Here is a 22,482-nt window from a genome sequence, read left to right as displayed (position 1 = left end):
CTGTCTAAGACTTGATGGTTGCTCTGTCAATTCTTCGTCATCAGTTAGGAACCTAGGTGTGCTATTTGATCGCAATCTTTCCTTAGAAAGCCACGTTTCTAGCATTTGTAAAACTGCATTTTTCCATCTCAAAAATATATCTAAATTACGGCCTATGCTCTCAATGTCAAATGCAGAAATGTTAATCCATGCATTTATGACCTCAAGGTTAGATTATTGTAATGCTTTATTGGGTGGTTGTTCTGCACGCTTAGTAAACAAACTACAGCTAGTCCAAAATGCAGCAGCAAGAGTTCTTACTAGAACCAGGAAGTATGACCATATTAGCCCGGTCCTGTCAACACTGCACTGGCTCCCAATCAAGCATCGTATAGATTTTAAAATATTGCTTATTACTTATAAAGCCCTGAATGGTTTAGCACCTCAGTATTTGAATGAGCTCCTTTTACAGTATAATCCTCTACGTCCGCTACGTTCTCAAAACTCAGGCAATTTGATAATACCTAGAATATCAAAATCAACTGCGGGTGGCAGATCCTTTTCCTATTTGGCGCCTAAACTCTGGAATAACCTACCTAACATTGTTCGGGAGGCAGACACACTCTTGCAGTTTAAATCTAGATTAAAGACCCATCTCTTTAACCTGGCATACACATAACATACTAATATGCTTTTATTATCCAAATCCGTTAAAGGATTTTTAGGCTGCATTAATTAGGTAAACCGGAACCGGAAACACTTCCCATAACACCCTATGTACTTGCTACATCATTAGAAGAATGGCATCTACGCTAATATTTGTCTGTTTCTCTCTTGTTCCGAGGTCACCGTGGCCACCAGATCCAGTCTGTGTCCAGATCAGAGGGTCACTGCAGTCACCCGGATCCAGTACGTATCCAGACCAGATGCTGGATCAGCACCTAGAAACGACCTCTACATCCCTGAAAGACAGCGGAGACCAGGACAACTAGAGCCCCAGATACAGATCCCCTGTAAAGACCTTGTCTCAGAGGAGCACCAGGACAAGACCACAGGAAACAGATGATTCTTCTGCACAATCTGACTTTGCTGCAGCCTGGAATTGAACTACTGGTTTCGTCTAGTCAGAGGAGAACTGGCCCCCCAACTGAGCCTGGTTTCTCCCAAGGTTTTTTTCTCCATTCTGTCAACGATGGAGTTTCGGTTCCTTGCCGCTGTCGCCTCTGGCTTGCTTAGTTGGGGACACTTCATCTACAGCGATATCATTGACTTGATTGCAAATAAATGCACAGACACTATTTAACTGAACAGAGATGACATAACTGAATCCAATGATGAACTGCCTTTAACAATCATTTTTGCATTATTGACACTGTTTTCCTAATGAATGTTGTTCAGTTGCTTTGACGCAATGTATTTTGTTTAAAGCGCTATATAAATAAAGGTGACTTTGACTTTAACTAAACCAAAATGGAACAGAACAGAACAGAATCAGAAAAAGAAAAAGAAAGAGCTGAACATAAATGTGACATTTTGCCAGCTTCCAGAAAGGCGCATCCTCACAATGTCAAGTCTAACTGAGGAGGGAGGATGGCACTTCAGGAGGTGGGTGTGAGGCAGGCAAGGGGAAGGTAATAGGAAAACGGGACAGTTCATGGAGCCAGGGGGAGCCTGGAGCAGGTGTTGCCAAGCAGAGATCCAGACTGCAGCCAGGATAGCAGACCATGGTGGAGAGTAGAGCTGGTGACACCAGGGGGCTGACAGACATAGACTGAACTGTTGGAAGAGGAGCCCAGGATAGAGCAGTAGAGCCGCAGAGCCAGGTTGACACCAAGGTTCTGCAGGACCAAGGTGAAGCAGACGGTTCAGGCCACCGAGGCGGAGGCAGGGATCCAGAAGACTGCAGAGCAGCCAGAGCGACAAAGGACCAAGGTGGAGCTGGAGGGAGAAAGGAGCCTGATGGAGCCAGAGTTACAGAGGGATGAAGCAAAGCTGGAAAAGCCATGTCCTGAGGCAAAAGCTGGTGTGTGTTTTATATGTTTGTTTTTTTTTTTTTTGAGTAATAATACATTTTTTGGTCGACTATCCATTTAATATTAAAAAAAAAATGTCTTTTGGGCTAAGATGACAGAAATCACAGTCAGAGAATGTGACAATAGAATGTGGGCGCAAAAAATGGATGATGACGGCAACTGGAGAGATCAGTGGACAAAGAGCAATGTGGAACATCTCGTCTCTCTCCATCATTGACGTGTCAGAGATCACAGTTATCAGTGCAGGTTTGAAGCAGTGTCGAGCTTCTCAGCTCTCATACTGGCTTCTCAGCCATACTGGCTTGATAATGTCACTGCACTATAGAAGAACAGGAAGTAGTGGGCTGCCATCCAAAAAGTTGGGAGTTTCAACATCGCTGCTGGCATGCTAGTTCTGTGACATCTCCTTGAGATGGCCACTGTGTACCACTAGCGTGCCCTTAAGCAAACCACTTAAACCATTTCTGCAGCAGGAGACAAGTCTTATAGTGCAACCTGACCTCTCTGATGGATAGAGACTCAGCATCACCCAAGACACCACAACATCCTGTCTAAAGATGACTAATGAACATGAGCTAGTGACGTACTGCATCTTTGCCCTACATATGTGTTGTTTAGAATAGAAAGTCCAACATAATAAATTATTTTTTATAAATAAATAACAGAAATGTCAACATAACATTTTTATTTGTTTATTACATTCTGCATGTTTTTTTAAATAAATAAAATAATAATCTTTACAAAAAATAATGTCAAGGAGATAGAAACTGCAACATAACATAACTACTACATGTTTTTATTTTCAATAAATAAAAAGGCCTTATAAAATTAGTGCACAGTAAGAAATATTTTTTTAATATTTTGTACCCTGCTTATACCACACCTGAATTTAGCTGATCTAATTTCACCCACTCAGTGTGTTCATGATAATGTGTGGCCAAATGAGACAACGATCAAAGAAACACATGTGCTGCTTCTCTGCAACATCTTCACTGAGAAAAAGACTTGAGAAAAGGTCACTTGCACTCATCCCCACACTAATAGAGTTCCCATTAGAGGCGTTGGACTATCATTACTGGGGTTGTTGGTGCATTGCTTGTGTGCAGAATCCAGAAATAAATGACTGACATGCAAACCGAGGGAGTGAGCTCTTTTGAAAACAGCCTTGTTCACCTTAAAATACAAGTGAATACATAATGCCATACAATGGAGATGTGCTAGATAGCCTTAAATGTCATACCTGGGCCATTAAATTTAAAACTGCCATGAGGTGAGTCGGACAGCTTGGTGCCTGAAGACAGAAAACTGCTTTACAGTGTATTTAATCATAATCGAAATATATTTATGTCTAAATGACATATCACAAATCACATTATATTATAAAATCTAAAATGGTCAAATTAAGCTTTTTCTTTTATTCAGTTAGCCTTCAGATAGCAAACGAACAGCTTAGTTTATTTAAAAAATTTAACAGATTACCAACATATTATGACGGTGGTAAAAATTGTCAAATTAAAGGTAGGTAGGTGATTTTGGAGAGGCTAGCAATAGCAAGCTAGCTTTGAAAGCGTAAAATCTCACCCTCCCTGCAAATCACTCTCCAAAGCCACACCTTCCCCAAAACACATGGTTGTGCACAGGCAGAGCAGAGGCTAACCAGCAACACGAGAAGTGCTCTGAATGCAATGCTGTCAGAGAACCTCATGTCTCATTCACCAGTGAGAATACAATTACAATACAAAGCCCATTATATTACAATAATAACACCTTCCATTCACGCTCAGTATGCAATAGTGTAAAGGAACAAGCTGATGGCGTATCATGTCGAACAGGGTATGTGGAGGAATGCAAATACATTCATTGACAGGCAGGTAGGACAGCCTATCATAGCCTTCAGACCGAGGAATATGATTGGATAAACATTTTATGGTCCTATGCCTTCCAGACGATATAAAAGGGATCTTATGAAATTGTTAAAAAGAACATTATTTTGTGGTTTTGGTGTAATACAGTGTGTTTATGCGGTTTAAGGTAAAAAAAAAAGGCTTATACTGTCATTTTATGCATTGTTCAGCATATCGCACCCCCTAAACATAAAACCATGTCTGCATTTGTGATCAGAGAAATAAATGACAAACAAATGCTACTCTACAGTACACTGCTCAAAACTCGCGTTTGAATCATCAGTGCCAAATTCTTCAAATATGAAAACGTACTTACAGACTGTGAGTCAGAAGCGCCAGACTGTCCTTGCAAAGCTGGAATTGCCCCACTTAGAAACAGGCTTCCCAGAATCAAGAAACAGTCCTCCGCAAAATGTGCTGCAAATGTTCTTGCAAATTTAGGGGCCCTATCTATGCACGAACAGCTTGTAAACCCCACAAAGAGAAAGGAAAACTTCAAATCGCATCATATGACCACTTTAATAGCCTACATATAAATACATTTAGACCATTTAACATATGATTGCTATTGGGATCTGAAGAAACTTTCAACCATCATAACAAAAAAAAAAAACATTTTGAACCAAATCACCTACCCTGCCTCTAAATATTTCCCTGGATTTGTTTTCATTTAGACTTTAGTTAACAAGGTTAGCTTAAATGAAGGTAAGATAACAGCTTAGCTTATATATTGCATATTCTATATATTACAGAAGCTAAAATTTTCACAATTACACAATTGTAAAATTGTGTAATTGTGAAAATTAACCATGGTTTTATTTGTAGTAACAAAAATAAATAAAATACATGGTTACTATAGTTAAACCATGATAACCACAAATTAACCATGGTTTTGCTACATTAACCATAGTTTAACCATGGTATTTGTAGTAAAACTGTGGTTACACAAATGGCAAACAATGCACCAAAAATCATGTTTAATGGTTAATTTTCATAAGGGACAGAAGCTGAATTTTGTTTAAGATGAGAACCACTAGGGTATAAGCACAAATCCTAGCATAGCTAAAGATAAAATACAGTTTGGTGAACTCAGTGAATCCCTTTTTGAAACCTCATTATAGCATAGCTAAACATGATTTTGTGCATTCCAAGTTATTGTTCATTTTTGATTATCTGATTAAGCTTACATCAGAACTTGATTTGTTTCACTGCTCTTGTCTGGGTGCAGTTTGTGTCTGTTTACAAGCTCAAAGACATTCATGTCATTGCTGATAACGACAAGCAAGAACAAATATTTTGTGCGTGATTGCCTGATTACCTGATTTACACAATTTTATTCATCAAATAATTCATAAAAAATGATGCAGGCTGCATTTATGATATTCAGCCTCACTGAATTTGCCCCAGAGTCTTTGCCTCAGAGGCTCTCTCACACACACACACACACACACACACACACACACACAATCACAGTTTTTAGAGGTTATTAATATGGATTACATCAGACACTTACTCAATTTCTGAATCAAATGCTTTGCTCACTGAGTCCTGTAATGAAAGAAGATATTTTAGTGCTTTGGCAGAACACAAAGTCTCAAATGCATGTTCTTTTGACAGGCAAATATTACAGATGACAGCAGATCTTGACCTTCTCAAGTAATATGACTTGAGGACATCAGATCATATGTATAGATTACACATTTCTCTATTTGTATTTGTTACTCTGTCTCATCGAGCATGTCTCTCTAAACACTGTTAATGTCTATATCAAAGTATGCATGTCCCCAGTATGCTTTATCGCATTAACTCATAATTACCAAGATGCTGCTTTGATTTGATATTTTACAGCTTATATCTCCCCAAGATGCTATCAGCTGCCATGTTCATTGATCTATAAACGTCTCTTATATCCCCTCCAAAAGAATTTAATAGAGCCATCAATTCCCTCCCCATTTACAGCACTCATGGCTTCATTATTATTGGGTAGTATGTGATTTTCATATTTTTCTACAAGACAATGATTATGAGCAGCTTCAGACCCCAGAGGCCATGAGTAATGGAAATGGCACAATAACAGGTAGTTAGTTCAGAAGCAGGAGACATCTGTGAGTTTAAATCAAACAAAACTCTCGGCTCTTCTGATATTACACACTACACACACACACACATATACACTCACCTAAAGTATTATTAGGAACACCTGTTCAATTTCTCATTAATGCAATTATCTAATCAACCAATCACATGGCAGTTGCTTCAATGCCTTTAGGTGTGTGGTCCTGGTCAAGACAATCTCCTGAACTCCAAACTGAATGTCAGAATGGGAAAGAAAGGTGATTTAAGCAATTTTGAGTGTGGCATGGTTGTTGGTGCCAGACGGGCCGGTCTGAGTATTCCACAGTCTGCTCAGTTACTGGGATTTTCACGCACAACCATTTCTAGGGTTTACAAAGAATGGTGTGAAAAGGGAAAAACATCCAGTATGCGGCAGTCCTGTGGGCGAAAATTCCTTGTTGATGCTAGAGGACAGAGGAGAATGGGTCGACTGATTCAAGCTGATGATGTTGAACTTAATGTGTATGCGTAGGTGCGTGCGTGCGTGTGTGTCTGTGTCTGTCTGTGTATGAGAATATGTGGCCGCAGCTTGTCACATAGATGCATTCTGACAGGAAATTGAGGAAGACATGCTGACTGTCAACATTTGACTGTCAACGCAACAAAATAAGGTCATAATTATCTGCTGAAGAAGTTTATTGTGCTTATAAAGAGTATCAAGACCAACCCCATTACTCCATCTAATCTACTCTAAGAGCAAAAGAGCTTATATCCATTAGGAATCATTTGCTGTTCACTTGTTAAAAAAAAATAATAATAAAAAATTTTTTTTTACTGTGGATTCCGAAAGACTATAAAAGAGAAACAAAACGAAAGAGATAAACCAGTTCCTGTCTCTCTGGTGGTGTAGCTCACTTCCTGTGCCTCTGCTGCTTATGTTTGACTCTCTCTCTCTGTTAAGACTGTTGTCCCCACAGATATGGATTTTTTGATGGCACAGCCACCTTATAAACTTCTTATCTTTTTGTGCATGATACGAGGTAAGAGCAGCTTGAATTTTTATTTATATCTAAGAAAAGGTTTACTAGCTTTTAAAATGATCGGTGTTGTGGTTAGGAGGTCTATGACATGACACATATTTTTGTCCTATTCATTTACTTGAAATGCATTCAGAATGCCATTCATTCAAACAATGATGTAACAAATAATCCTATGAGCTTGTTTTTAATCTCTGTTAAAATAAATAAACGTCAAAGTTCTGGTTTCATAATAAAGACAAAATATTGAAATATTGGACAATACAATCTTTTCTCACAAGGCAAGATTTGTTCAAGCTGTAATGATGATATTTATGGATAAATGATTAATGGCATTTGTAATATAAAATAGATACATGTATAACCTTTTATCTTGAAAAATAGTTTGAACTATTTTAATATATTAAATAATGATTAGGATGCATCGACATGCATTTAAGATGTGAGGAAAATACATTGCTTTTTCCTTGATGGTTACATTTTTTTCAGTCAGTAAATATGATCTTTTCTTGACCTCTCCAATAAGTTGTCTATACATAAAATGAAATACAATTATACTACAGATGACACTGGTGATTTTCTAATGCTTCAATAACACATGTCTTAAAATAATCAACAACACAATCAGACTATCACTTATGAAATTGGTTTATCAGGAACGTATGGAGTGCTTATACAATATAATGTGAACGCAACTGCTGTGGTGGGACAGAATGTCAGTCTGCAGTGCATTGTGGGAGAGGAGCGTGACGTCACAATTATCCAGCTGGAATGGATTAAACAGCATAAAGAAAATGAGAAGAGCGATCAGAAGATTGTTGTGTTTCACCCTCAGTTACCAATACATTATTTTCAATCTGGTCCTCATCTGGAGACAGTGACCAGTTTAAAAACTAGGAAGTTGCAGGGCTCAATCCTGACCCTGTATAAAGTTTCAGTGTATGACAGTGGAAACTATATTTGCGAAATTACATCTTATCCTAATGGCTCAATTAAAAGAACCACAAAACTCCAAGTCACAGGTAAACTGCTTACTGTTAACCTACATTCTCACATTTAATTCACATTTAAAAGAAAATAAGTTTGATCTGTCTGCTAATTTTAGAGCCTCCAGCATCAGTGAAGATGTCATATCCATATGGATTCATAAAAGAGGGAGATCACGTGAAAATAACTTGTTCAGCTATCCCTCCACCACTCCGTTATAAACTTGCAAGGTCAAAGGTGAGTCAGGTGGAAAAAATACACATTTCTATATGCCCCAATTTATATAACTATTGTGCTGATCTCATTCGTCTCATCAGAACAAGATTTTTTGGCTGGATAGCCCAAATGGAGAGTTCACTTTACCACATGTCACTAGAAACGACAGCGACGTGTACATCTGTTTACCCGAATGGGACTCATTAGTACAAAATCAGCAAGGTCTCAATGCCACCATGGAACTGACTGTGAATTGTGAGTGTTTGTATTGAGAATATAAATCAGTTGCCCCTAAAAATATATTTACAGTTTTTTTCAATTGCTTAAGCACAATTTTGAAAACAGGGCCCGGTTTTTCAAACCCCTTCACACAATTAGCACAACACTACACCAAAGTAGCACAACACCTCAGATCATTTGCAAAATGAAACACTTTTGTCAAAACTATACAATGTCTTATAAAAACCTTATTTTGTTGCCATAACATAAACACAACCATCATATGGTCTGACTCTGTTTGAATCAGTTAAACACTCCTGTGCTCAACCTAAAACACTTTTAGCGTTTACACAGAAAGTGTAAAAATAAATTCACCAACACCACATGACACCAATTGTGCAGACTGATGAAAATATTAATTTATTTTCATGTACTCAAGTCAGTCAATACTGAACATTTCAACAAAACATTCATAAAACATTTTCCAGTTTTCATATTTTACAGTATTACTGAACGTACCATTGTACTCTAAGCTTACAGTAATACTGTAACATAAATTACATATCCAGTTCAGTACCAAAAAAAAAAAACTGAACATCTCTCCGCCTAGCTGGATCTGGCCACAGGGCCTCGTCAACATCACTGGCTATATTTTCATTTGCAAGGCAACGTGGGAAGAATCTTTTCGAGTGACGAATCCACCCTTGTATGGATGCTGGTTCAATTTGATCACATGCTTCCTCCATAGCTTGAATGAGGGGCATCTGGACATAGGGCTGGAGATCATAAACCTTCCACCACTATGTTGAGAAGAACTCCTCGATGGGGTTCAGGAAGGGGGAGTATGGCGGTAGGTATTGAACTGTAAATTGTGGGTGTTGTTGAAACCAGTTTTGGACCAGAGCAGAATGATGGAAAGCTACATTGTCCCAGACGACAATGTATTGCATCTGGTCCCTTTGGTTTGCTGCTGTGATGATATTGTGCAATCTGTCTAAAAATGTAAGAATGAGTTCAGTGTTGTAAGGACCCAAGTTGGCATGGCGGTGGAGGACCCCATTCTGTGTAATGGCAGCACAAAGGGTAATGTTACCCCCACGTTGTCCTGGTACATTGACAATAGCCCTGTGGCCGATGATGTTTCTTCCCCTTCTTCGTACTGTTGTCAGGTTAAATCCAGCCTCATCAATGTAAATAAACTCATGCGGGATTTCCTCCGCATCCATTTGCAAAACTCTCTGAAATACAGCAAAAGATCACATTGTGTAGATCAGTATACTGTAGGTCTGCTATACAGTAAAATTACATGTACATTAAAAAGGTTATGTGTGCAGTACACAATTCTACAGTCAGTGAACAAAACGTACCACCACATATTCACGCCACAGGACTTTCACCCTGTCTGAATTTCTTTCAAATGGCACTTTATACAGTTGTTTCATCAGAACTTGATGTTTTTTAAGGATACGGGCTATTGTTGACAGAGAGACCTGTTGGACAATATTGAAAATTAGGTGATCATTGACAATATGGGCTTGAATTTCTCGAAGTCTGATTGCATTATTGGCCAAAACGAGGTTTATGATCTCTCTCTCTTGCTCCTGTGTGAATATGGGGCCCCTCCCTCCTTGGTGTTCACGACATTCAATCCTATGTTGGCCAAACAAAATACACAGCTTACTATAAAATGATACATACAGGAATATATACAGTACCAAAATATAGAGTACATATACAGTACTGTTGATATAGTACATGCAGTAAGCAATGGATTTTCTGTTGACTGAAGATAAGTTTCTCACCTGTGCTCTTGACGAAATGTCCGAACTATTGATGCCACTGTGTACCTGCTTAGGTTAGGCTGTACTCTCAATCCAGCCTCACTCAGTGTTAGTCCGTGGTTTATTACATGGTCCACAATTGTAGCACGAATTTCGTTACACAGATTTGGTTGTCTTCTTCTTTGTGCATGTCCTACCCCTCCTCCAGGTCTTCCTCTCCCTCTTCCTCTTCCTCTTTCTCTTCCTTGGCCTCTTCCTCCACCTGGTACTCTCTGGATTCCCCCTCTCATCCGCACTCTCCCTCTTCCTCTGACACCATCCATTTTTGTTGAAGACAGGTGAACTTACCTGTTGCCTTTTTATAGTGCTTTAACCTGATTGGTGTGTCTACAATTAAGCACCAGTGTGTGTGCACACCTGGTGCCTGTGTTTAACCATTTGGTTCATGGGTGTGCTCAGTTGAAAGCCTTTGTTTTGAAATTGCAAGGAAATTACATCATGATAAATTTCTGTGTCAAATGCATACAAGTGTGTTTAGTGTTTTGCAAATCACTGTGTGTAATGTTTTGCAAAAAGTGTGAAGCTGACAATGTGCTTACAGTTGTGCAAATCTAGGCCGGTGTTTTGCTCCCTGAGTGTAAGGTTTTGCTAATTGTGGGAAAGTTCTAATTTTAGTGTGTAAGCAATTGAAAAAAAACTGTAAATACCATTACCTGTTGAATAAAAGCTCTTACAAATAAACAAATCCATATTAAATCATCCCTACTTTTTCAAAAAGTTCTCGATGGCATTGAGTGTAACACAAGCAGCCCTTTAAACGCCAGTGTGGGTGAGGATGTGATCATTTCTTGTAAAGCAAAAGCATCACAGTACTTGCAGTATAAGTGGATGAAGGTAATATTGTGAAATATTAAGAGATTGAAATGACATGTTATAGCAGTATTGCTTTAAATAAACCATTTATAGTCTATTAACTGTCTAAAATGACAAATCCATGTGATGATTTTTAGGGTGACACAGCACTGTCTCTGTCAAACACTTTGTCTCTGACCTCCATAACATCTGAGCAGTCAGGAACATACAAACTGACAGCTGTCTTTCTGAACAATCAACTCCAGACAGACATGCAGTTTTCTCTCCATGTTCTCTCAAAGCAAAGCCAAGGTAAGAATTTTTATTTTTATTTTTTAACTGCGATCACAAGGCAATTTAAAATTCCTTTGTAAAAAAAAATAAAGAAAGAAAGAAAACTCTTTAAAGTGAATAATAAACAGTGAAGTCCCATTTTGCCCAAAGGAAAGCACACCGCACAAACAACGGAAAAATAAAATACCACTGAAGCCTTTGGGAATTAATTATACATTTTGGAACAGAGGTTAATTGATAAATTTCCATCTTTTGAAGACTTCCGGGACTGTTTTAGGAAAAGCTGTAATGGTGTTTTTGTGTGTGGGGGTTAGGTTTTACCTGCACTGTGGGAACTAAATGTCCCCACAAGGATAGTAAAACCTGAAATCATCCACATTGTAACCAGCCAACGGTCCCAGTGTGGAAAATGCCCTAATAAACATGCTAAAAAATCTTAATGAAAATGTAAAAATGCAGAAGGTTTGTATGATGGTTCGATTTAATGGTAGGGGATAAACAGTATCATTAGCTCACAAATGTGTGGACTGTAAGAAAAAAAAAAATATGTAGAAAAACATTAATATGCTGGTGACATTCTGCCAGGACATTATCTGTTAAATAGACCAATATAAATCCTGTCATTATTCACTCATCCTCGTGTCATTCCTAACCTGTAGGACTTTCTTTCTTCTGTGGAATATGAAAGACAATATTGTAAATTAGTAGCTAACCAGAAAGTTTCCCAATGACCTCCATGTTGTGGACAGTGGACTGAAACTATAGGTTGGAATGATATGAGGATGAGTAAATTATGATAATTCAATTCAATTCAAGTTTATATGTATAGCGCTTTTTATGATACAAATCATTGCAAAGCAACTTTACAGAAAATTAATTTCTACAATATTTAGTAGTGGCTTATAAGTGTTGACTGTCAGTTTATGTGCATATGACAGCAATTTTCAGAAAAAATAATACAAGACATTGCCAATAATAGTTTAAATTTTTTACTAGACTAACCCTTTCAAGTTTACTGACATTTCCTTTAACCCTAAAACACAAAACAGTGCAATTCATGATTTAAATATGGGTAAAACACTGGAGTAAAATCAATACAGAAAGTTTTGTCCTGTTTTACAAAATCTTCTTAGATTGTCTGTGCATCATATACTGTTCCACTGGCACACATTTTGGTAAACCCACAGGTGGGTGAGCATTTTCTGTGCATGTCAAACTAAATATGAAGAGAATAGAATAGAATAGAATAGATTAGAATAGAATAGAATCATTGTATAAACTCTATTTACTGTAACTATTTACTGTAGGCTAATGCTATAATACAATACAATATTCTTTTCTATTATATTATATTATATTATATCTTTTTCTAAAATACTTGACATATGTAGGTCTATATTATTATTGTAATATGTACTGTAGAATGTAATTGTAATATATCTTAATTTACATTATGTATATATCTCATTTTCCCTTCCATTATGATTTCTGCTGAAGAAATGACAACTTCTTTGCCAGTAAGAACCACCAAACATCTGAGCAGCTTCACCTCCAATGGGACCAGCTCATGGAGCACTGATACCACTGTGTCTACAACAGAATCTGGGCACTTCCTAGCTAGCACAATAAAACCAAATGCCACTATGACAAGCCTACAACCCAGACACAGCAGTCATCCCACTGGCAGCTCTTCTGCTCCACCTGTTGGCAATGTGTCTACATTACATGCAAGCACTGTAAAATCTACAGGTACCTCTACAGACAGTTTGAGCACAACTCCAGATCCAGCTACCAGAAGAGAAAGAGTATCCACTGGTATAACACAGAAAAACATCACCACTGTTATAACACAGAAAAACATCACTGTTACAGCACCAAAAGGTAAATCACACACAAATTACTCAATAAATTCAGTATTATAATGTAGATTCATTTTAAATTAACTTAATGAATTTAATATTTGAGTTTGTATAATACAAAAAGAAGAATATTTTGCCAAGCCCTGCCTAACAGTTAACACACAATAGCACAAATTTTACATAACATTAATATTTAATAATATTGAATTATTTCTAGATTACATTTGATAGATTTCATTTTCATTTAAATGACTAGTTTGTAAACGAGGCAATCAACTCTCATTTAGACTTAATTCTATTCTGATAAGAAACACCAACTTTTCAAGACCAAACAATGCATCATGCGACAATAATTATTAAATAAAGTAAAATAAACTTACTGTAAAAAAAATTCGTATCATTTAATTTTTTTCTAAGTAAATAGTGTGAGCAGTACAGCATATAATGTTTTATATAGCCTAAATTCAATCAAAATCAACTTATCGTGTATTAGGCTGTAACTGGAATATTCCCTTTGAATATTGTTTTAATCTGTTTCATACTTAGGAATTACAAATGGTCATGTTTTATGTTGATTTTAAACAAATTCAATACACACAATAAAGTAATCTGACATGTTTTTTCTCCAATGCATGTTGGCCACAATTATTGGCACCCCTAGAAATTATGAGTAAAATATCTCTGAAGTGTATTCCCATTTGTATTCATAATTATTTAACACACCAGGGTGACTTTATGAGCATGAAATTGTCCAGCCATGACTTTCTATTCCACAGGATTATAAATATAAGGAACACAAAGGCCAACTTCCCTTAATCATCCATCACAAGAAATAAAACCAAAAAATAGAATTCTGATGTGCAGAACATTGATAAGCTTCACAAAATAGAAAGTGGCTATAAGAAAATAGCTAAAGCATTGAAAATCCCCATTTCCACCATCAGGGCAATAATTAAGAAGTTACAGTCAACTAAAGATGTTACAAATCTGTCTGAAAGAGAATGTGTGTCTATATCGTCCTAATGCACAGTGAGGAGGAGAGTTTGGCCAAAAGACTCTCCAAGGATCACAGCTGGAGAATAGCAGAGATTAGTTGAATCTAAAAAATATCCTCCTCACTCATCCAAAAACAAACTGCAACATATTCAGCTGTCAGACACGAGTGAAACTTCAAATGGGACTGGCTTCTGGTCTGATGAAACAAAACAAAAAAAAGAGCATTTTGGCATAAAACCAACCAGATGAGTTTGGTGCAAACAGGGATAAAAAAAAAAAAAGTCCCCCGTTGTGGGCCTATTTTTCTGCCGGAGGTCCTGAAGATCTTGTTCATGGCATCATGGAATCTATCAAATACCAACAGATAAAAAAAAAAAACTGACTGTAATCTTATAATGGGCCATGGTTGGCTCTTCCATTATTACAATGATCCAAAACAAGCATAAACATCAACACAAAATTGTGTCACTGAGCTCAAAATGAATCTTCTGCCAAGGCCATCTTAGTTCCCTGACCTGAAGCCTATAGAAAATGAGTGGGGAGAACTGAAGAGAAGAAACACCAGCATGGAGCAGGGAAAGGATCTGGAGAGATTTTGTGTGAAGGAACGGTCTGTGATTTCTTGTCAGATGTTCTCCAAACTCATCAGGCATTATAGGAGAAAACTCAGAGCTGATATCTTTGGTAAAGAACGCTGGGTGCTAATAATTGTGGTCGTGACCTAAAGAAAAACATTTATTTCATAATGAGATTTTCCCACAACTTTCCATTGTTTTATGTCAGTGATAGGTTCGAATTGTTGTGAATATTATTGGAAGGCACTGTATATGACGACAAGCTGTTTGATTTAAAATGTGTGATCTAGAGAGGACCGAGAGCTGTGGGAATAGAGCAAGGACGGTGGAATAAATGATAATGAGTGGCATGTGCGCCACTCACCAGTCTCGAGTCCCACGGAGGGGAGGTCCCACTGCTATCAGCCCTGCCCCACTTATCACAGATTGATATCAGAGTTTTTGTTCTCAAACAAACATGCACATGACAGTATAAACAGGATATCAATTTGGGTCAAGATCTGAGCTAATTATAAAACCAGGGCTTTTATTGGTTGACTTGTCTACATATATCTTGTGTTTTTCTTTCAGCCTCAAAAAGCTCAGTATATATCGCCATTCCGATTGCGTTGTTGTTACTTGTGTTGATTCTGCTTCTATTCAGAAGACACCAGAACCAAAAAAAGTGAGACAGCACATCCTCTGTCCTTTTACATAATCACATCCTACACATTTTCAGTCCATTTATCTACATTTTTGCTTTTTCTTTTCAGAATGGATATGCCACCTCCATTCAAACCTCCCCCTCCACCAGTGAAATACACATCAGTGAGGAACCATGATGTCTACATTACTGATATTCTAGTGTGACTGTATCATGTACTTGACAGCCCACAAACCGTGGGCCACAAATATGCTGACATGGACGATTTTTGCCTCAAGGCCTCACCAAAAAAATTGTTTCATCAATTACTCATCCTTGTGAACTTTTGTTCAACGTCAAAACGCAAATGAAGATACTTTTACAGACAGAGATTTCTGTCTTTCCATTGAAAGTCCACGCAACCAGTAATTTGATGCTTCAAAAAGTTCATAAAGACAATGTAAATGTAACACACGTTTAATTCAAGTTTTCTGATGAGGCAGTCACTTTATATGATGAACAGATTTAATTTAATTTTTTATTCACATGTAAACATCGATCAGTACATAGAGTACATCAAACATATTATTTTTTTTTTTTGAAGTTTTATGGATTTATAATTTTGGGGTGAATGAACTCTGTAACATTTTATTTTGTTATATTTTTGGTTATTGCGAAATCACTCTCATTTTCATGTTTTTGTGTGTTTTTTAAGTATTTTTTTCACTTATTTACTTTGTGTTTCTGAACTGCATCAGATCTGTTACTCTTATAATAATTAGATTTTGTTATTTTTTAACTGAAAACAAATGTGACTGAACTTTGCTAACTATGCTTTACCGACATTAAATATATTATAGAATATCTTGAATATCTTGAGTTTTACTTGGCACACACACTGCTCCCACATCAGAACTATGTAAAAAATGTTCCCTTAAATGTGTGAATTTTCAAAAACAAAAGTGTGTGAGGGTGGGGTCAAAAACCAGGTAAATTCCAGAAATATTAAATATGAGTTCTTAGAGTTTAATAATTCACACACACACACACACACATATGTGTGTGCCAACACTGACCTCCTGTTGTGGCTGCGTGCTCAGTTAACAAAGCAAAGGCTATCATTGTTTCACTGATTGTTTCAGGCCTCATAAAACCTCAGTTTACACCTCAGATAGTCGAGACAAACCAACTGCCAAAACCACATCAGACAATGACCAGCAGAGACGGTGTGTATCATTAACCTACAAATACAAATTCCAGCTCTGGTCACTATTTATTATAACTTGCATAACAGCACGCCTGGTGGTTGTTTATACGGTGCTAAGAACAAAGCAGAATTTAGTTCTGTTCATGCTGTTTTTACACCATCCGGCATTTTCAAATGCAGTTTACACCTGAAAACAAGCCTTCATTCAATGTGGGAGAAGATGGAAATGAAAGGCATTTCTGATTAATGAACACAGACATGTGACTATTAGAAAGTATATGTGTGTTAAGACAGAGAAAACTAGAAAGAGAAAGAGAGAGAGAGAGAGAGAGAGAGAGAGAGAGAGAGAGAGTTGCTTTTTGTACTGAGTTTTGTGCATTGTGGTTCTTTGCTACAACAGCGACACATTTATGCAGAGGGACGCTTCCTGCTCTTGCTTTTGTGGTCGGAAATGGAAAATTCTGAAAAAAAGGATTGATTGTTACAGTGTTAAAATCATCTGTATCATGCGCTGTATACAATCAGGTATCCAATGTACTATTGTACTTCATGATGTATATACATGTAGGTCATTTACCATTAATGAATGAAAAAAACAATCAGTTGTGTAAAAAAAACTTCTATTGCCATTTATCTTTTTCTGCCATATGCACATAAAACAGTCACCACTGATAAGCTGCTACTAAATATTGGAGAAACTTGCTTTGCAATGATTTGTATCATAAAAAGCACTATACTAATAAACTTGAATTGAATCCTTGCCTCACAGAATAAAGTACAGTGCGTGAAAATTCAGTTATACAGAATACAGAATGTAGAAAATTTCAAATCATGTGTTTTTTTTTGTTTTGTTTTTTGGAAAAGTGAATACTGAAATCACTTGAATATTATAATAATTTTTAATTATGAGAACATTTGTTTTCATAATAAGTTTCTCTTTTGACTTTGACATGTTTGCATTTTTTTTTTTTTTTTTTGTTTAATATTGTAAATTCAAATGATGATTTATTTATTTTTATTTTTTTATTTATTTATTTGTTGTGTTTTACAATAAATTGCTGTACAACAAAACATTTGATCTCATGGATGTAACCAAATATTCAAGACTGGGGTAACAATGGTAAAATGATGAGAATTGGTCATGGAAAACCCCATATTAGTCAAGTGCTAATCTAAATATTGCAGCACTCTCAGTGTCTGTGGTAGATACGTTTGATTTTGTACTTTTCACCTAATTATACTTTTTTTTTTATATAGAGTCTGCTCACGCTAAATAAATGCAAGATAAAACATAAAGGCAATATACTTTTTAATGGAGAAAATCAAGATAACAAACACAACAGATTTAACAAATTTCACAAAAAGTAATAAGGAACTTTTCAAAAGCAAATTCTTTCAAAAACATTTCACACTTACATTTAAATAAATACACTGACAACCATAAAAATTAAATTCTCAACAATAGAGAGCGGTTCATGACACTACGCAATGTAGACTCCATGTGTTTCTTGTGATGTGAATGCTTGCAACGAATAAGGTAGCTGCCACATTTCCTGTTTGTAACCGAAAACGTCAAAAGACGATAAAAATAGCACCAACATTGGTGCACTTCTTGCTGAACATGCTCACATACAGGTGAAAGGGTTTGTCAGACAAGGATATATTGGACATTTGACCCTATAAATTCAGGATGGCAGGTAAAAGGAAAAATGCTTTATTGCTTTTGTATTGTTCTCTGCTGACGGTATTCTAACACACTGAGTTTAAATGAAAGCTGTTTAGTTGTTTCAATCAGTAGTTCATCCTTCTAATGGCAGACCCAAAGTGCATTTTTTCTTTCATAATTGTATTTTTGCATGTTTTCTTTATGGTTCTCAGTCATTTTTTGTTCTTAAGGCTTAGAATAGTGATGGATTTAAATCAAACCCTGATGTATTAAACTGATAAAAAAAGAATGATACAGTAATTCATCTGGACAAAACAATAACAAACAAAAAATTATTAATGATATGAATGATAATAATTATTTGAAGTGACATTGTAATGACATCTACGCAAACTCAAACAACTTTCCTTACTGCAATAATTTTCTATATAAATAAATAAAATTTTAAATTGAAATATAAAAATATTTATTGAAATTAACTAAAAAAAGAAGGAAACGATCTGTAACTTTTTTATGTAAATAAAACAATATTCAGTTGAAATATTAAAATATTCATTGAAAGATATTTTTGAGAAGAATTAAAAAATAATTCTAAAATAAAGATTGCACCAATCGCTTGTTGTTGTTTCAGTTTATATTGATAAAATTTCAGGCAACATAATGGCTATTGTGTAGCGAAATTATTATAAAGGGTTGTGATATAAATATTAGATTAGATGTAATGCGAAGCCAATGCAATATTCATTTAATCATGATCTGTTAATTCTCTCTTTAAAACCAGAAAAGTGCACAACTCATTATGTGGCCATTGGTCTGACATTGACTGGACTGCTGATATCTGTGTGTTTCAATGTTGTATTCTATTTATTAAGGAGAAAGAAAAAAATATATTCAGGTATGCTTCATTCATTTGACTTTTATAGAACATATAAAAAGATGAATGAATTCTGACAAATCTACAACAACAACTTGAGGTCACAGTTATAACCTTTTTTACTTCATTTTTATTATATTTTTTTAAATCAGCTAATGAAAACATGTTGGAATATAGAGATGAGCCATTACGTCAAGATTCACTTCGGTCTTACAGGTGATAACAGCATTGTTTGAATTACAATTTTGTTTTTGTTTTGTTTTTTTACAAAAAATGGGGAAAATGTTTTGACTTAAATTGTAATAAGCAACAGCCCTTTGAATCATTTAAATACATTTGGTTATGTTTTATTCAGGTTTGAGGATGATGAGATGGAAAGACAGGAAAATCCCATTTATGGAAATATCTGTTTAGATGGTGGAGGTAAGTATAGTTCATAAATACAGTAATCCAGTTTATGCCTACTAGTTACTGCTTATAATTATGCTGTTATGATGCGCAGAACCTTTTGAAATGTCTCCGGAGGTGTGCTATGAACAAATGTCCCATGCAAACACAGCAAAGCAGCAATTAAAGGTATGGCCATCAACAAATTTAATGGAAATTGCAAACATCTGGAGGCATTCAATGCACATTATTAATGTACAATCATGTTTACATGCATTTTTACACTACTGATCTACATTAGTTCACATAAAATATATTTTAAAACAATGCGTATTAATCCATTAACCATAAAAACATGGAACTTTTGTACGCTTAATCAATTTGCAATATCCATCCAAATACCAATGCCCTTATTTATTTATTTTTCCAATTATCCGTTTATTTGTTTGATGGTTTGTTTATTGGTTGGTTCGCTGGCTAGCGTTGGTAATTTGATGGCCAACCTTTAACAAATCACACATTAATAATTAATAATTTTTTTTCAGGGTCTCGGTCTTGTCTTATGCAGCAACCATTAAATTGAATATTTTGAAAGTCAAACCTGCTGGTTGTTGCATAACTTGTAGTATTTTTCTAACACGTTTAAAATTAGAAAGCGCGTCTTCATATATTAGTCTGTATTGTGTGAAATTTTTCATAATCACTTCAATGGCTTACTGGTTTAAATTTAAGACGTTCACAGAGAAGGGGTGCGTGAGAATGCATACTTGATAACTATTTTAGGCATGCACGCCTACGCTTTTTACAGAATTCTAGACACGTGTGTAGAAACAGGTCTTTTAATGAACGCAGCTGTGGTCAGAGTTCTCAGACCACTCTACAGCAGTATGTGTGTCACAAGCTACTTTGTTATGCCACATAAATAGCTCGCCAACTGAACATTCATGTGCAATGTTGTTACTTCTAAGTCAAAGTCACCACCTCACCAAAATTGAGATTTAAAAAAAAAAATTATATTGCAGTGTTTATTATAAATGATTCATCTTTGCACATTATTTTTTCCATCAACCTGTTCACCGATGAGAATGCAGGACAATAACAACTTCTCTTCAGTAACCTTGTCATTGTAAAGACAACAATCCAATTAATTTCCAATGGACAAAATATTTTTCTCGTTTGAGAAGCCGTTTCACTCAGATATGCATCACAACAGGAAAGAAAACACGATTATAACTTCTGTTTCATGCTGATTTTAAAATGTGGAATTGAGTTTTATGGTGTTTTCGCACATTGTTTCGCACAGCTTGTTTGGAGCATGTCTTTCGCAAATTGGCACAAGTTCAGTTCATGTTTATACAGTAATAATGCTCAGATTCACATCAAATTGATTGGTCCAAGATCACCTGAACGTGATAGTCTTGGCCCAACTGCAAACAAACAGGTTCAGTTTTGCTGTATAATAATTAATAATAGGAATAATAATTATAAGCTGTATAAAAATTAATAATGGGAAATGTACATAAAAAGCAGAAGTCTGATTTTCTAGGTGAGCATGTTGAGCACATTAGTTATCACAGTTGAAAACCAAAGAGCACCTGATAAATATTATATATATAGGAATAAAGTTTGAATTAAGTTTGTGTGACGAAAGCTATATTTATAGACTTGAGGGTTGCTTTACTTATACATGTGACTTGCATTAACACAATTTTGTGCGCTTTGAAATATTGTCGTATGAAAGCAAACTGAACCAAATAGAAAATGCAACCATTGTCACAATTTGCTGTTGCGGAACACACACAGCGAACAATCTACAGGTCTAAAAACGCTTTTAATCTATTTCAGCACTAAAATGATTTCAGTCATTTACTGGCTGAGACTTAGCTATACTACTAGTATTGTGCAACTTATTGCGCAATTCTTTTGATGGCCTTTGTTGTGTTGCAATTTAACCTGAAAGCCAAACTGAGACACGGTACACTGAGTTAATCTGTTTTGTTTAGTTTTTTCCACTGCATTGAATGTGTTACATCCTGAAAATACAGCTTATGTTTGTTATTATCTCACAGGTCCAGCAGGGGGACGTGTCCTATGCCTCTCTGGATCTGACTGCCAATAAAAAGCGTAGGAAGAAGAGAAAATACCACAAACAGGCTCAAACTCACCAAGCCCAGAGACATCCTCAACCTGCATGCCAGCAGGACTGCATGGATGAGGAGGACGAGGCTGATGTCATCCTCCCGTCCCGGAGCAGCAGCCTCATGGTTTCACGTGATAGCATCTACCTCAACAGTCATCAAGTAGCCCTGGAGGCAGAAGAGAGGGAGAGGGAGAGGGAGAGGGAGAGGGAGAGGGAGAGGGAGAGGGAGAGGGAGAGAGTAAAAGAGGAGGATATGGAAAGAGAAAGAGATGATAATGCAGCTATAGAGTTTGAGATGCACAGAAATGTGCATGAAGACTTTGATTACTCCCTCAGTAGATCAAGACAAAGTCTAGAACAGGACAGTTAACAGTTTTAGACTGTTAGACTTTAGCGTCTTAAAAGATGAAACATAGGCTACTGTGGGGTGGTGATATTTAAAGCTCATCGCTAAAGTAAATAAGTCACACCCCAAATCTTAATTTCTATCTGTTCAAAAGCATGCAGAGGAGACCAGCTATCTGTTCTTAGGTTGTGCTCAATCGAGACACATCTAAATCAGTTTATCATTTCAAATATGCTTTCTTGTTTCTTGCATTTGAAGGTTGGTCTGTTTGTTGTTGTATTCAGTAGGAAGAATATGTTAACAAATATTAATGTTTTTTTTTATTATACTTTTCAGGATCACATAAATGTATATTTGTGCAAATGACGTTGACTGATGACTCAAGTCATTTGATGTACGCCAGGGGCCCCCAGACTTTTAATATCACGTATTCGTCCCCCGCACTTTTTCGGT

General features: G+C 36.3%; 2 protein-coding genes across 2 annotated transcripts; both read left to right on the top strand.

Moving 5' to 3' along the window:
- The first annotated feature begins 6,847 nt into the window (after positions 1–6,847).
- LOC132132278 (cell surface glycoprotein MUC18-like) lies at positions 6,848–16,248 on the top strand. The gene is made up of 9 exons (XM_059544654.1): positions 6,848–7,011; positions 7,665–8,030; positions 8,114–8,232; positions 8,313–8,466; positions 10,990–11,105; positions 11,222–11,375; positions 12,855–13,238; positions 15,358–15,451; positions 15,540–16,248. The coding sequence occupies exons 1-9, from the start codon at positions 6,951–6,953 to the stop codon at positions 15,634–15,636; spliced, it is 1,545 nt and encodes a 514-aa protein (XP_059400637.1). The 5' UTR covers positions 6,848–6,950; the 3' UTR covers positions 15,637–16,248.
- A 2,764-nt stretch (positions 16,249–19,012) lies between these two features.
- LOC132132592 (serine/threonine-protein kinase fray2-like) lies at positions 19,013–22,063 on the top strand. Its single transcript, XM_059545025.1, has 5 exons — positions 19,013–19,177; positions 19,309–19,372; positions 19,512–19,579; positions 19,659–19,732; positions 21,613–22,063. Exons 1-5 carry the CDS (start codon positions 19,015–19,017, stop codon positions 22,051–22,053), a joined length of 810 nt encoding a protein of 269 aa, XP_059401008.1. The 5' UTR covers positions 19,013–19,014; the 3' UTR covers positions 22,054–22,063.
- The last annotated feature ends 419 nt before the right edge of the window (positions 22,064–22,482 follow it).

The sequence above is a fragment of the Carassius carassius genome, chromosome 49 (assembly GCF_963082965.1).
Source record: "Carassius carassius chromosome 49, fCarCar2.1, whole genome shotgun sequence".
NCBI lineage: Eukaryota > Metazoa > Chordata > Actinopteri > Cypriniformes > Cyprinidae > Carassius > Carassius carassius.
Note: the sequence above shows the minus strand (reverse complement) of the source record. Positions and strands in the feature narration are given on the sequence as shown.

Coding starts and splice junctions, on each gene's coding strand:
- LOC132132278 (XM_059544654.1), top strand. CDS start 6,951: ATGGATTTTTTGATGGCACAGCCACCTTATAAACTTCTTATCTTTTTG. Junction 8,233..8,312: donor ATAAACTTGCAAGGTCAAAG/GTGAGTCAGGTG, acceptor TCGTCTCATCAG/AACAAGATTTTTTGGCTGGA. Junction 15,452..15,539: donor AGACACCAGAACCAAAAAAA/GTGAGACAGCAC, acceptor TTTTCTTTTCAG/AATGGATATGCCACCTCCAT.
- LOC132132592 (XM_059545025.1), top strand. CDS start 19,015: ATGCAATATTCATTTAATCATGATCTGTTAATTCTCTCTTTAAAACCA. Junction 19,178..19,308: donor AAAGAAAAAAATATATTCAG/GTATGCTTCATT, acceptor TTTTTAAATCAG/CTAATGAAAACATGTTGGAA. Junction 19,580..19,658: donor TATCTGTTTAGATGGTGGAG/GTAAGTATAGTT, acceptor TATGATGCGCAG/AACCTTTTGAAATGTCTCCG.